The following is a 14270-nucleotide window of genomic DNA, read 5'->3' as shown; positions in this document are numbered from 1 at the left end:
CTTATTAATCTTCATATTAATGGATGTTAAACTCAGGTGCCCAACACTCATATTTACAACCTGTGTGAGTCTTTCCTAAGATACTGAGCCCCGAAGAATGTAGTGAGATCAGTGCATATGAATATTACTCTTTATCTGTGCTATCTTGTGCTAAAGGAACTCAAGAAGTAGTCAGTTAGTTAGTTTTAGTTTATTTAGAACATGCAACAAAAGCATATAAAAAAAAATCATTCAGTAGAAGACAATCACAAAACAACTAGTTACAAGAGAAGACAAAAAAAGAACTATAAAAAATGTTTTAGTTTATATATCCAAAAAGTAACATGCATGTGCAATGATGCCTTAGCTCTTGGCCTTCTATAAGGCCTCCCTTAGTTGGATGCTGATTCAGTAGAGCGCTAAAGGCAAATGTATGAAGATTTAATAGCAAGCATCATATGCATTTTAGCAACTTTTTGATTCAGTACAGAACAGCCTGTCATTGTACATGGCACACAGGTGAAGGGATATAATTGATAATCCTAAACTCAGACAGCAAAACGACAGTGATCTTTAATGACCTGCTTTTTCCCCCACAATACATTCTGATTGTTTTGCATATATTACTGAAAAAAAATGTAATGTTAAATTCAGATGCATGAGACTATAAAGTTGTTATTTTGCAAGTGGTATTTATTACTAGAAGAAAAAAATAAGAAACATGAGTTAAAGTGTTACTGAACCCAGGGACCTGCATTAACTATATCTGTTCTCCCACAGTACACAGAACATGAAAATGCAATTATTTTAGTAAATATAAACTGATAAATACCTTTTCTCGTAAGCAGTAAGAGCAGTCTTGTGACTTCTATCAGGGTCCAGCAGAACACTAGTCAAAGCTTTATGGGAGGAGCTGTCATTCTCCCCTGATTGTCCTATGAGGCTGCATGACCCCTGACCCTATGTCTGGACAGTGCTGATTAGCCCTGTGCTGATTAGACATGTGCAATTTGTTTCGTAACTAATCAAGATTCGGACATATTTTGCATATTTGAATTTGAAATTCGTTATTGTTTTCTTTGGACATTCGGATGCATCCGAATGTCCGAAGAAAACAATAACGAATTTCAACTAATACGAAATAAACCATAACAAAATAGAAAATTAACTTGTCATGATTTGTTAATTAGTTAAAGGTCTAATGAAATAGCAGGTCGACTCAGAATAAACCTTACAGTCCAATCAACTTATTCATTTAGTGCTGGAGGTTGGATTACTGGCAAAGTGCATTCCTGAGAACTGAGTGAGAATGGTGTTGTATTTGGGCAGAGGAGACGAGTTTTGAGAGGCATCAGAAGAGATATTGTCATTGTGTGCTAATGTATTTAAGCTCTAAACATCAGGTTCCTCCTGGTACCGGCTGCAGTGACACAGAACAACCACTGGCAATGTGCATTCCTGAAAAGGGTGTTGTATTGTATTTGAGCAGAGGAGATGAGTTTTAAGAAGCAGCAGAAAAGATATTGTCATTGTGGGTGTTACTTGATTCAATTAACAAACGACTGTCGGAATTACAAATCGTTATCACAAATATATATATACAGAAATTATGAATTATCCGAAAACAATTAAACAATAAAACAAATTGATTCGTTATAACAAAAAGTTTATAACAAAGCAAGGTCCATAAAGACATGGGAGAGCAAGTTTGTGGTGGAGGCACTTGTCTGGCCTGCAGAGATTCCATACCTCAACCCGATAGAACACCTTTGTGATGAATTAGAGTGGAGACTGAGAGCCAGGCCTTCCCATTTTACATCAGTGCCTGACCTCACAAATGCACTTCTGGAAGTTCAAACATTCTCATAGACACACTCCTAAACCTTGTGGACGGCCTTCCCAAAAGAGTTGAAGCTGTTATAGCTGCAAAGGGTGGGCCAACTCAATATTGAACCCTACGGACTAAGCCCTTGTACACACGGTCGGAGAATCCGTCGGAATGTGTCCTATCGGACCGTGTCGTCGGATAATCCGACTGTGTGTGGTCTGCATCGGACTGATTCCGTCGGAATATCCGTCGGACCCAATTTTCCAACATGTTGGAAATATTTCCCGACCAACTGGTTCGATCGGACATACTCCGATTATGTGTAGAGAATTTTGATCGGACCAAGTGCCACGCATGCTCAGATCAAATTCCTACATCAAAGCTATTGGCTACTAGCCTGAATGTAGTCCCATCGTAACGAAATTATGTCATCACATTCTGAATGATCGGATTTTTCTACAACTTAGTCCGACCGTGTGTATGCAACAGTTTCGGACAAGATCCGACGGACAAAATCAGACGGATTTGGTTGTTGAAATCTCAGACTGTGTTAACAGGGGCTAAGACTGGGATGCCATTAAAGATCATGTGCGGGTAAAGGCAGTCCCAATACTTTTGACTACATAGTGTATAATTTTTCCTGAAGAATGTAGTCCAAATAACATCATTACTGGATGACTACTGAATAAATATCATCTAAGGCAGTGGTCATCAACCCTGTCCTCAGGGCCCACAAACAGGCCAGGTTTGCAAGATAACTGAAATACATCACAGGTGATATCATTTGGTGCTCAGTGATTGCAGTATTCTAGTCTGCATCTCCCCAAGGTAATACATAAAACCTGGCCTGTTAGTGGGCCCTGAGGACAGGGTTGATGATCACTGATCTAAGGGTTAAGCCACCTAGAGATTCAGTGATATTTATAAAATGCAAACTGAGGCATTGGCTTGCATTTACAGTAGATAGGAGAAACTGTTCTGCACAGATAGCACAGCATGTATACATTGATAGCAAAAACGGATGCATCCAATTTGCCCACAGTACCTAATTTCAAACTATAAATTCAATGTTCTTCATGCATTGGAATGATAAAGAATGTACTTATTTGCTTTAAAATAACAAAGTGATAGTATGTTTTGAACAGGTAGGTAGCACAAACACACCTCTATAAACTTTTATGTGTCTACATTTCACAAAATACCAGTTTAAAGTTATATTAATATTCTGCTTTTTTGTTTCTCTATGACCATTTGTCTTTTGCTGAACTTTGCAGTTATGTATGCTCTTATGAACTGACTTACAGTGGGCCATTTCAAGCGGTGGACTATATAGACCAAAGAGTTAACATAATCAAAGCGTAGGCAATCAGCAAGGTAAGATACAGCCGGAAGAATAATGTATCTAAAACATATGAAACACAGAGCCACTCGTTGTTTTCTTCTACTGGCTTATTCAGATGTTTCAACCTTGTCTCAATCTCCTTCACAATACTGTTCATTGCTTCTATGGGGTCAGTATATCTCCTTGTCTCTTGTTCCAGCACATTGCAGTCATATGTTCTTTTGTTGCAGTAGGTAGACAGGTTGTCTGTGTACAGAGGAACAAAGTGAGAGCCCAGAATGATAAAATAGTTCTACCTGAAATTATGTAGCCATGCTTGGTGATGAATGCACACTTTTACATATGAACTGATGTAATGTTTTTTCTAAGTGATGGAAAACTGGTGGATGAGGTTCTCACTGTAAGTTCAGGGCTTGGATAGCAATCTGGAAAATTAGGAGAAAAGAGAAGCAGAGCAGCACAGCTCTGAGAGTAGCATGTCTATTAAAATGGCTTTATTTATAATTTAAAAGATGTGCACTCACATTTGAGTAGATAAAAACAGGCATAATAGTTCTCTGTGGCCGTCCTCAGCTATCATCCGGTGTGTCTTGCTGGGCTCAGGCGATCAGATCCCGGTCGCTTCCGGTGGTGTTCGTCGCTCCGGGGCATTTGTGTCCTACAATGAGCACGTCATCAGGTGGAGAACGTCAGCCGCTTGAGATCGAGGGGTGTGGCTACAGTGCTCACGTTCCGAGCATGCGTGCTCTTTCATCAGGCATTCATTGACGCTCTCCACCTGCTGATGTGCTCATTGTAGGACCCGTGTGTGTCCCAGCAGACAGCGGGCTGGGACAGGAAGAGGCATAGACTCCCTGAGCTACTTACCTATTTTATCTAAAATTAAATGAATTTTGCCCTAATATCGATCTTAAATCACATTGTAAATTGCAGATTGTACTTGTTTGTTGCCTAAATACTGAAATTTGTACTTAAAACTATATTTTGTAACTTTTGGAAATGCCAGTAAAAACGTGGCTGTCCCTGTAAGTTCTGGGTATCATGTCAGTAAATTTCAATCTGGTAGGTTGTCAACACTGAAATGCTAATGACACAAATTCTCCTGATTGGCTTGTGGTTAGGGTGGAGAGGAAGGGGGGAAAAGAAGGATGACTGCATAGCAGGATAAAGGAGCTTGCCACATGTCATCCCCAACATTAACAAAACCTTTGGCAAGAAATAATGTGATAATTGTCAGACATTTGGGAATATCCACCTTGAGTAAGATACGTTGAGCTAGCTGATCCAGTCATCTATAATTACCCTTACCATTACTGTTTTGGCCTTGCTGATATAATCTCACTATTTCTTACCAACATTTATTTCCTCTGTCTTGCCAGATGTTCTTTTAATGCTGCACGATGCGGAAATCTTGTCTTTTATGAAGAGCGCTTGAGCCATCTTCTCTAGTACCATTTTTTTTAACCACCCTGGAACTTGCGGGAAGAGACTCTTCTTATGACAAATTCTGACTATGAAGATACTTTCTGCCAGACTTAACATCAGCAGCAGCATGCACAAAAAAAAGTAGATGCCTACAAGAACAGGACAAACTGTTTAGGCTTAATTTACTTAAGAAAAAAAAAACTCATCAACATATCTAATACTCATCCTGTATTTAGCATTATAACCATTAATAATAATCATTAGACATGTGCATTTGTTTTTGTCCGAATGCATTTTCATCCAAATTTCGGGTATTTTCGTTATCGTTTTAACAAACGATAACGAACGCGCAGAATTACAAAAACCGAAAGATCTGACATAAACAAAAGCTTTATTTTTGTTTTCGTTGCAACAACAGTTCGATATAGATAGGAGGTTCGTCATGATGCTGACAATTACGATCTGTGTTCATTGAACCTGTGGTCGAATGTGCCTAACCTTAGCTCTATTAGTTCAAGATTATTCTACATAGAGAGAAAAGATTCGACATAGAGAAAAAAGATTCAACATAGAGAGAAAAGATTCAACATAGAGAGAAAAGATTCAACATTATAGAGACAATAGCAAAAAAGGTCGAATGTGCCTAACTTAATTCTATTAGTCCAAGATTATTCGACATAGAGAGAAAAAATTTGACATGAAGATTCGACGAAGCAGTCACCACGAGTGAACATTCAAGGTCAAATGCTCTGCCCATAGGCTATAGAAGAATTCTAATGTTGGTTGACTAGTAATAATAATTAATAAATATAATTATTACTAATGTCATACAACATTAGAATTCTACTATAGCTTGTAGGCGGAACATTTGACCGGAAATGTACAATTGCGGCGTCGTAGAGTTTCATTCAAATCTTCTTAGAACATTCGATAGACACCATAAGCCTTCAATGACAGATTCAACCTTAATCATTTCAGATTTTCGGACGAATGCATTTTTTTTAACGAAACAAAATAAATAAAACCAAATTTCTGGAGTAACTAAATAAATGTATTTTTCGGACGAAAATTAAATTCCAAAACAAAATATTTCAGTGTGCACATGTCTAATAATCATAGTACCTAAATTGTATCTGTATTGAACTAAAAGCATTCTGAACCACCACCTACCCTCACTTGGCAGGATGATTTTGTTCATGGAAATGAATGGGTTTAGCTTACCAGAAATGGTCTGGGTTAATTAAGTATAGATGGATTGGAATGGCTTACAAATAATGAGAATGGTAAAATGAGCATTTTAGGAAAACAACTGGATTTTTTTCTACTCATTGTAAAACGCCTTTCTTTGAGTTCAATGCAGGACACAGCCCAGCAAGAATCGTGACCATAGAGCTATAGCACCACATCCAGGAGTAGGACACTTAGCAGAAAAAATAGCAAAGCACCACCTATGGGCAACTCTTACCAGTGGCCAAACCTCCAATCTGCAAAAGTCAGCTCAGTTAATTACAAAGCAGTACAGAAAAAAATAACAGAGGAGTGGGAGCTGTGTCATTAAATGAACAGGGTTTTACCTAAGAAGCCAAACTGTCAATCTTGTAAAACTTGGTAAAGGTATGGACAGATGATCAGGTAGCTTTGCACAACGGAGACACTCATGTCTGATGTCTTAAACCCCAAAAATGCACCAAAAGCCTTAGTGGAGTGTGCTGTGATGGGAATGGGAGTCTGACCCCAGATGGTATAGGCCTGAACAATAGTCTGTCTAATTCAACAGGAAATAGTAGCAGAAGAGGCCGCCAAACCTTTACGCAGACCATCCGTAATCACAAAATAGGAGTCTATTTTGCTTAAAGGGGCTGTAACAGATAGATACACAACACTTTAAACGGATTGAAGTATAAAACCCAGAGGCCCCGTTTATACTTAGTGATAAGGAATTGCGTGCAGAATTGCCCGCAATATCAAATCACAGCAATTGTACATTTGGGTGCCATTTATTTTGAATGGCACTCCAAACACGGTTCAATTTTGCAGTGATTGTTGCATGACAAAACACACATGCAAAATCATGCGTAGCCGAGGGACAACATTTGGTCCCTGAGCTTCTTTGGTGTGACAAACATAGGGAATCCCATTAAAGTGAATCAAATCGCTAGCGGGAACCAGCAATTCCACTAAGTAATATGTGAACGGGGCCTTAGGGCATGGGACCAGAACTACCGTGCCCTAATGAAATAAGCCCTCAACTAGACTGAAAAAGGCTGAGATTGGAGGAAATTAATTTGGTGGATAAGAAAGAATCTTGTAGCCCAACATAATCAGTTTGTGATTCATTTGTTGGAGAGGTGAGATTCTCAAAGATCTGTGAATCACTGAAGATGACCCCCCCACCTTGGTGTTAACAGGTGGGGGCAAACCTCCATGCCTTGGAGGGCTTTTCTGCAGGTTTAGAGGACTTGTCCTGCCAGAAGCATTTTGGACCACCAGTGGACCAGTGGGGGCCTAAGAAGAATGAATCCCATGTCTGAGGTGCCAGCACATGGAAAAAGTTGGTCCTTGCTTGCACAATACTTCCTTGTCCTTCTGAGATGTGCGGAGGGAAGCTGCTCTTACAACCTGTGATTCTTAATCTTAACTTAGAGTGACACCAAAGAGCCCCAGGGGTCCCAGGTAGGGCCAACCAGCCCTAAGGCCCACACAAGGGACACAGAACAAGGAGACCTAAAAAGGCATTTCTGAGGCCCACTACCCACCTCTAGGGGGAGTTGGAGGGGTTAATACTTACCACACCACCAAAGAGAATGGGTACCTCTCCCTGGACAGTCTTCCTTCCACTGAGGTGGGGAGCTGTCAGCAGAGGGGGACAGGAGCCACCAAAAAAAAGGTCTGGTCATATGTGTCCTATATAAGAGTTCTCACTGGCATCCCCACTGCTGGACGAGACTGTTGCAGCTGACCCCAAACATAGCTAGGGGTCTGCATGCGCTCAGCTGGGATGACTACTTCGATCTACTGTATATTATCCAGCCTGTCACCCAACTTGGCTGTTGAATGAAGATCATTCAACTAAAAAAAGACATTAACCCTTCTAAAAAGAAGGAACCAATGGCCCCTGCAGCGAACTAGGTCTTTAATGTTAGACACTAGGCAAAAAACTAGACTACCTATAAAAGATGAAGAGTTTGGCAGCTGGTAAGGGCTAATATAGACACTACGGGAATAGAGAAAATGGAACAACATCATTCCCGGAATCTATGGGAATGTGGGTACTATTGGTAGACAGCATATGATTATCAGAACAAAACTATAGATACTATGGGGACATAAGGACAAAAATGGCTCGACCTCTACACACTTTGGTGGACATTTATCAAAACTGGAGCAGACAGAATCTAGAGAAACTGTGCATGCTAACAAATTAACTTCTAATTTCAACTTGTTCAGTATTAGAGATTTCAAAATGAAAGATAGGAGTTGTTTGGTTGCCATGCACAGTTGCTCAAGTTTCTGGCTGCTCCAGCCTTGATAAATTCCCCTCTTTGGTGTAAATAGCGAACAAAAAAAAAAACCTCTAAGCCCTTGCACACACGGTCGGAGAATCCGTCAGAATGTGTCCTATCGGACCGTGTGTAATCTGACTGTGTGTGGTATGCATCGGACTGATTCCGTCGGAATATCTGTCGGACTCAATTTTCGAACATGTTGGAAATATTTCCCGACCAACTGGTTCGATCGGACATACTCCGATCATGTGTAGAGAATTTTGATCGGATCAAGTGCCACGCATGCTCAGATAAAATTCCTACATCAAAGCTATTGGCTACTAGCCTGAACGTAGTCCCATCGTAACGAAATTACGTCATCACATTTTGAATGATCGGATTTTTCGACAACTTAGTCCGACCGTGTGTATGCAACAGTTTCGGACAAAATCCGACGGACAAAATCCGACAGACAAAATCCAACGGATTTGGTTGTCGAAATCTCCGACCGTGTGTACAGGGGCTAAAGGATGTAGCATGTCAGAAATAAGCCAATAAAGCTAGGATGTCCTCTTGCCAGCTAAAAGGGACATACTGGAAACATATAAAGTGTGTTCAGTGTCAGGATTTGCAGTGTCAGGAGAAAACACCAATAAGGCCAATAAGCCCTTGTACACGCGGTCGGAGATTCCGACGGAATGTGTCCGATCGGACCGTTTTGTCGGATATTCCGACTGTGTGTGGTCTACATCAGACTGTTTTCCAACTTGTTGGTAAAATTTTCCAACAAAATGCTCCGATCGGACATACTCCGATCATGTGTAGAGAATTCCGATCGGACAAAGTGCCATGCATGCTCAGATCAAATTCCTACACCAAAGCTATTGGCTACCAGCCTGAACGTAGTCCCATCGTAATGAAATAACGTCATCACGTCGGATTTTCTGACAACTTTGTCCGTCCGTGTGTATGCAACAGTTTTGGACAAAATCCGTCTGACAAAATCCGACGGACAGAATCCGACGGATTTGGTTGTCGGAATCTCCGACCATGTGTACAAGGGCTAACAGTTGTAAGTGGCACAGGAAGGTGAATGTGAGGATATTAAACACAGCCACATGATCTTGCTGAGAATATTGCCGGATTCTCTATATCATTCAGCTTATTCTTTATGCATTATTCTGTGGTGATTTATATTGTGCTAATAGTTTTATTAATTAATTATTTTTTTTGTTTTCAAGCAGCAATTGTGGAGAAAATGGTGACTTGAGCCAGAGACTGCAGATTGGGATGGCTAAGAAAACATGCCCTATGACCCAGAATGACCCACAAAGATTCCTGGCAGACAGAAGGAGCATCACATTGATGTTTGGCCCAGATTTGAGTAACAATGATGCCTTAATAATGTTATTCCAGTTTTTTTTTATATACAGTGTAATATCCTAAATATCTGACCTTACCTATTAATGGTGCCCCAACTGCCGGTAATGTCTCTGAAGCAATTACAAGGAAGACCGAGTAACCCAGAAGCAGTGTGATTTTGAAAGATATTCTCTCACCACTCTCAGGCGGTATGAAGAAACCAATTGTGTCCATGATCATAAGAATGGCACTGGGAAAAATAACATTCACAACATAGAACAGAGGTTTTCTTTTGAGGATAATCTGTTGAAAGAAAGTTGCGCATATTTGAGTTTTGGTAATTTCATATAACTTATTCATATAACTATATTATATAGCTAATTTCATATATTGTAGCTTATTCTAAAGCTCATAAATGCACCATTGGATAAAGCAGGCTGGGTGGGTTTATGTATTGAATTTTGCAAGATTAAAGCCTTATACACTTGGGTAGCAGCTTGTATTGGAATAGTAAGCTTTGACGGGGCATTTCCAAAGCTTTCAACATACTTCCAGTAGATTTCTTGGATTCCTTTAAAGCACCTTTTTGTTCCAGTTTGGAATGTTAATTGCAGATCCTAATTGTACTGCTGACTGTCACTTGCAGTAAGCAAGCTACTAACAGATTTCATGGAATTTTCAGTCACTGAAGCCTACTAACAGCCTGTTTAAAGTGATAGCTCAGCACTCCCATTAGCTAATAGCAAATAAACAACTGTTTTAGCTGCCAATGAGTTTGTTACTCTGTGCAATGAGGCCTGTGATTGGCACAACCTTGTCACATTGCATTGCCAGGCAGATGTTACCTCTATTTCTTGCTCCAGTCTTACCTCTTACAATGTCATGTCTTCCTTTCCAGCCTGGGCATTGAACAACGAATCAACATTACCATCACCTCTGTCCAATGAGAAGGTGAGTGATCAATGAAGCTATAAAGCTGAACTAGAAGTAAAATTGTAGTAGAAAGATGTCCCTGGCTATATTGTGTTGTGTAAATTAGGACTCATTACCACATTGTGTTACTCATGTGTTATTGCAATGTGCGATAGCGCACCATGCACATGTTAGTGCATTAAGGTTCCATTTAATCTGATTTTATTTTTGAATGGCACTTTAAACTCATCCAGAATGTAGATTTGTTACTGCACACTGAAACACCCCACAACAATGACATGTATGGTGCACTGTGATGTAAAAAACAAACAGCATGACCTATATTGTATTGTGCATTAAGCTGAATTACAGACCATTCATTTTGAATTGGTTGTGTAATGCAGTGCGCCGCAGTGAACCTCCAGTTGCAACACACTGGATTGTGTTGTACTAGGACCTTGCACATTATTATTATTAATACACAGGATTTCTATAGTACCAACGGTTTACACAGCGCTTTACAATAAAAAGGGGGACAGTACTATTTCAGTACAGTTCAATACAGAAGGAATAGGAGGGCCCTGCTCATGGAGCTAACAATCTAAAGGGAGGGGGAGGAGGTACAAAAGGTAATGAGTGCAGGGGATTATCTGATGGAGGGAACTCAAGTACAGTTCTTAGGTGGAGATGAGGTAGGTTTCCTTGAACAAGTGAGTTTTCAAGGATTGCCTAAAGGCGGACAGGGCAGGAGCTGACCGGACATACTGGGACAGGGAGTTCCAGAGGATGGGAGAGGCTCTGGGGAAATCCTGTAGGCAAGCATGGGAGGAGGTAACAAGGGAGCTTGAGAGCAGGAGGTCCTGGGAGGAGCAGAGAGGATGATTTGGGTAATATCTGCAGAAGCGATTGGTGACGTAGCAGGGGGTGATGTTGTGGATGGCCTTGTATGTTGTGGTTAGTATTTTGAATTTGGGGTAGGGGAAGCCAGTGGAGAGATTGGCAGAGAGGGGCAGAAGTCATCGATCGGTTAGTAAGGTGTTTTAGTCTGGCAGTAGCATTCATGATAGACTGAAGGGGGATAGCATGTGTAAAGGAGTGAATAAGTTGTTTTGTGTTGTTAGGATTTATGAATTCTGGAGATGTTACTGAGTTTAAGGCGCAAGATTTAGCCAGTGATTTAGATAACAATTATTGAACTGATTTTCTTTTTTCTTTTTTTTTTTTTTTACAGAAAAAGGAAGTCAAATTTATTGAATGGAAAACTAGAAGTTAATAAAAATTAGCAATACACAGAAAAATGTACACAATCAGCAGCAATTCTATATATATATAGGTGGCGTACAAATGAGGAACGCAGAATACCGCGCATAATGGCTTCTCCGTTAGAGGGGGGGGGGGGGGAGGAGAGAAACATGCAGTATTTCACTGTACAATCTACAAACACAAAAATTAATGGGTACTTTACATTTTTTTTTCCAATTTTTTTTCTTTACTTTAGTTTTAAATACAAAAAGATGCCCTGGGTAAGGGGTCTATATTTTTTTTTTCAGTGGTTGATGTTTAAATATTAGCGTTTTTTTTTGTTTTTTTTTGTTGTTTTTTTGTTGTTTTTTTTTTTACATGCATTTGCTTCCTGTATGTGTAATTACTGTTCATTGGCTCTGCCTCCAAATTCACTGTCCGTGGCGGCCAATAAAAAGTCAACTTTAAATGCAGTATGTGAAATATAAAGCCGTGGGAAAAAAAAAAAGAAAAAGGGAGGCCCTGCAGAGTTTTGCAATACGCTGTTTTATTAACACATGGAGATCGTCACATTTATTCCTAAATTGACGTTTTCTGCAAAAAGTTGTGCAATGCTCGTGTCAAACACTAGGCAGTCGCTGTTCATGATGGCGGTCGCAATGCCCTCATGAATAGAGCGGGGCGTGGCTTCCCACGTTAGCCGCCGGCGGTGACCGTTCAGCTCTAGCCTGTAAGCAAAGTTCTCCGCTTGCTTGCGCGTTCCTATTAGCTGCACGATGGCGAAGAATTGTTGGTGGCCGTCGTACTTTTCTTGTTTCTCCAAAACCAACATGAAATGAAAGCCGAAGCAGGACTGCATCATGACCCAGTCAACAGCACCCGGAAGGTTAATGTCTGTGGCGAGAAACACTATATCCTCCCCTTGTAACGTCGTGATGGATTTATGCTGGTGCATGAGGTGGGGCATCACTGCGTCCAGGGAACCCTGCCATTTACAAGAAGCCCCCGGGCAGGGGCACGAGTACGGTCGGAATTCGCACAACTCTTCGTGGTCCGCCTTCTCCGTGTGCGGCAGCGTCACCTCGCAACCCGAAGAAGCGTATTTGCAGGGGAAGAGGACAGAGTTTGAGACTTTCCATCGCCAAGTTGCGAATGGATCCCAAAGGGCCCCGGCAGGTCGGGCAACATGTGAGCTTCGGGCGGCAGTTGCTGCACACGAGGTGTCCGCTTTGACACTGGAGGATCGGCGGCAAGACATAGTCAAAGCACATGGGGCATTCGAAGAGGCTCGCCAAATCATTGTTGGAAGCCGTTGTTCCTGTCAAAGCTGGCACCCGCTGAGAAGGTGGACACTTGGAGGTACCAGTTGGGATGGCTGCAGCAGTCTGACGGCTCATGTCTAGTACCCACTTCACTTCAGACCCTTGATAGAAACGTCACTCTCAGTTAAGAACTTCTGAATGTTGGCTCATCTCTGCTCGGCCGCCCCGTCCTGTCCTGTCAGGTAAAAGCCCGGCTCCCCTATCGTCCTCCTCCGTCTTCTCAGCCGTTACCGGGGCTCCCAGAGCGCGCACGGATGGTTCCCCCCCTCACAGAAGGAGACACTGCGGAAGGGCTTGCGGGCGCGTGCACGGGGCGGCCCTTTGCGTCGCCAAGCCTGTCAGTCAAAGGCGCCTTGAACTGATTTTCTAATTCCAAACGTTAAAACATGTAACTTATACACTGCTGTGCAAAAGTTTCTGGCAGATGTGGAAAAAATGCTGTAAATATAGAATGCTGTCAGAAATAGAAGTGTTAATAGTTTATCTTTATTAATTAACAAAATGGAAACTAAATGAAAAAAAGAGAGATCCAAATCAAATCAACAATTGGTGTGACCGCTGTTTGCCGAGAAGAGCCGAAGGTGGCCGAAAGATGCCGAGAACAGCCGAAGGCGGCCGAAAGCTGCCGAGAAGAGCCGAAGGCGGCCGAAAGCTGCCGAGAACAGCCGAAAGATGCCGATAATGGCCGAAGGCAGCCGAAAGTCACCTTGAAGAGCCGAAGGCGGCTGAAAGCCGCCCAGAGGCTCAGAATTTCGGGGGATCGGCGTATAACACGCACCCACGATTTTCCCCTGCTTTTAAGGGGAAAAAAGTCGTGTTATACGCCGATAAATACGGTATTTAAAATGTATGACTTTGTGAAAGTGTACAATATGTGCAAGTGTAAGAATTGATGCTGGTTGGAAGCCAAGAGGCAATCACATCAAATATTGATTTGATTTAGATTTTTCTTCTGTTCTCTCACTTTGCATTTTTTTTAATTAATAAAATAAAGAATTAAAGTCTATATATGAATGCATTCTTTCTATACAGCATTTCTTCACACCTGCCTTAAACTTTTGCACTGTCCTATACATATTTTAACTTTTAGCTGGTTGGTCATCTCTATCACTCTCTTAACCCTTTAAATGGGAGTGATTTTTTTCATTATTATTCATCTGATGCACTTGCAGTGGTCTGCAGGGTCTGCATACCTTTATAAGTGATTAATCCTTTGGGAGGATCTCACCAAAAATACAATCGTTATTGTCGTGGATGCCCAAAATCTGACTTGTATCTGTGCAGACTTCTGGAAAAACCAGAGAGCCAATCGCACTAGCAGGAAATTACATTTTTGGGGGTGTTCCATATACCAATGGTGTACGGAACACAGT

At 41.2% G+C, this 14270-nt stretch overlaps 2 protein-coding genes across 2 annotated transcripts in view; both read right to left on the bottom strand.

Annotated features, from left to right (window-relative positions):
* Nucleotides 1–3132: 3132 nt before the first annotated feature.
* The window catches only part of LOC143933012 (5-hydroxytryptamine receptor 3A-like), a 55815-nt gene continuing 44677 nt past the window's right edge, over nucleotides 3133–14270 (bottom strand). The window contains exons 6-8 of the mRNA XM_077455928.1: nucleotides 9520–9724; nucleotides 4502–4723; nucleotides 3133–3395 (exon numbers count right to left, since the gene is read on the bottom strand). Coding sequence (XP_077312054.1) covers nucleotides 3133–3395; nucleotides 4502–4723; nucleotides 9520–9724 — 690 coding nt within the window. The remainder of the gene's footprint in view (nucleotides 3396–4501; nucleotides 4724–9519; nucleotides 9725–14270) is intronic.
* LOC143933291 (E3 ubiquitin-protein ligase SIAH1-like) lies at nucleotides 12110–13164 on the bottom strand. Its single transcript, XM_077456169.1, is given in 2 exon segments — nucleotides 12110–12711; nucleotides 12713–13164. Coding segments are annotated over 2 exon segments (846 nt in total). The 5' UTR covers nucleotides 12973–13164; the 3' UTR covers nucleotides 12110–12125.

This window comes from Lithobates pipiens, unplaced genomic scaffold, assembly GCF_037356315.1.
Source record: "Lithobates pipiens isolate NorthernLeopardFrog02 unplaced genomic scaffold, aLitPip1_a1.2 Scaffold_27, whole genome shotgun sequence".
Taxonomy (NCBI): Eukaryota; Metazoa; Chordata; class Amphibia; order Anura; family Ranidae; genus Lithobates; species Lithobates pipiens.
Note: the sequence above shows the minus strand (reverse complement) of the source record. Positions and strands in the feature narration are given on the sequence as shown.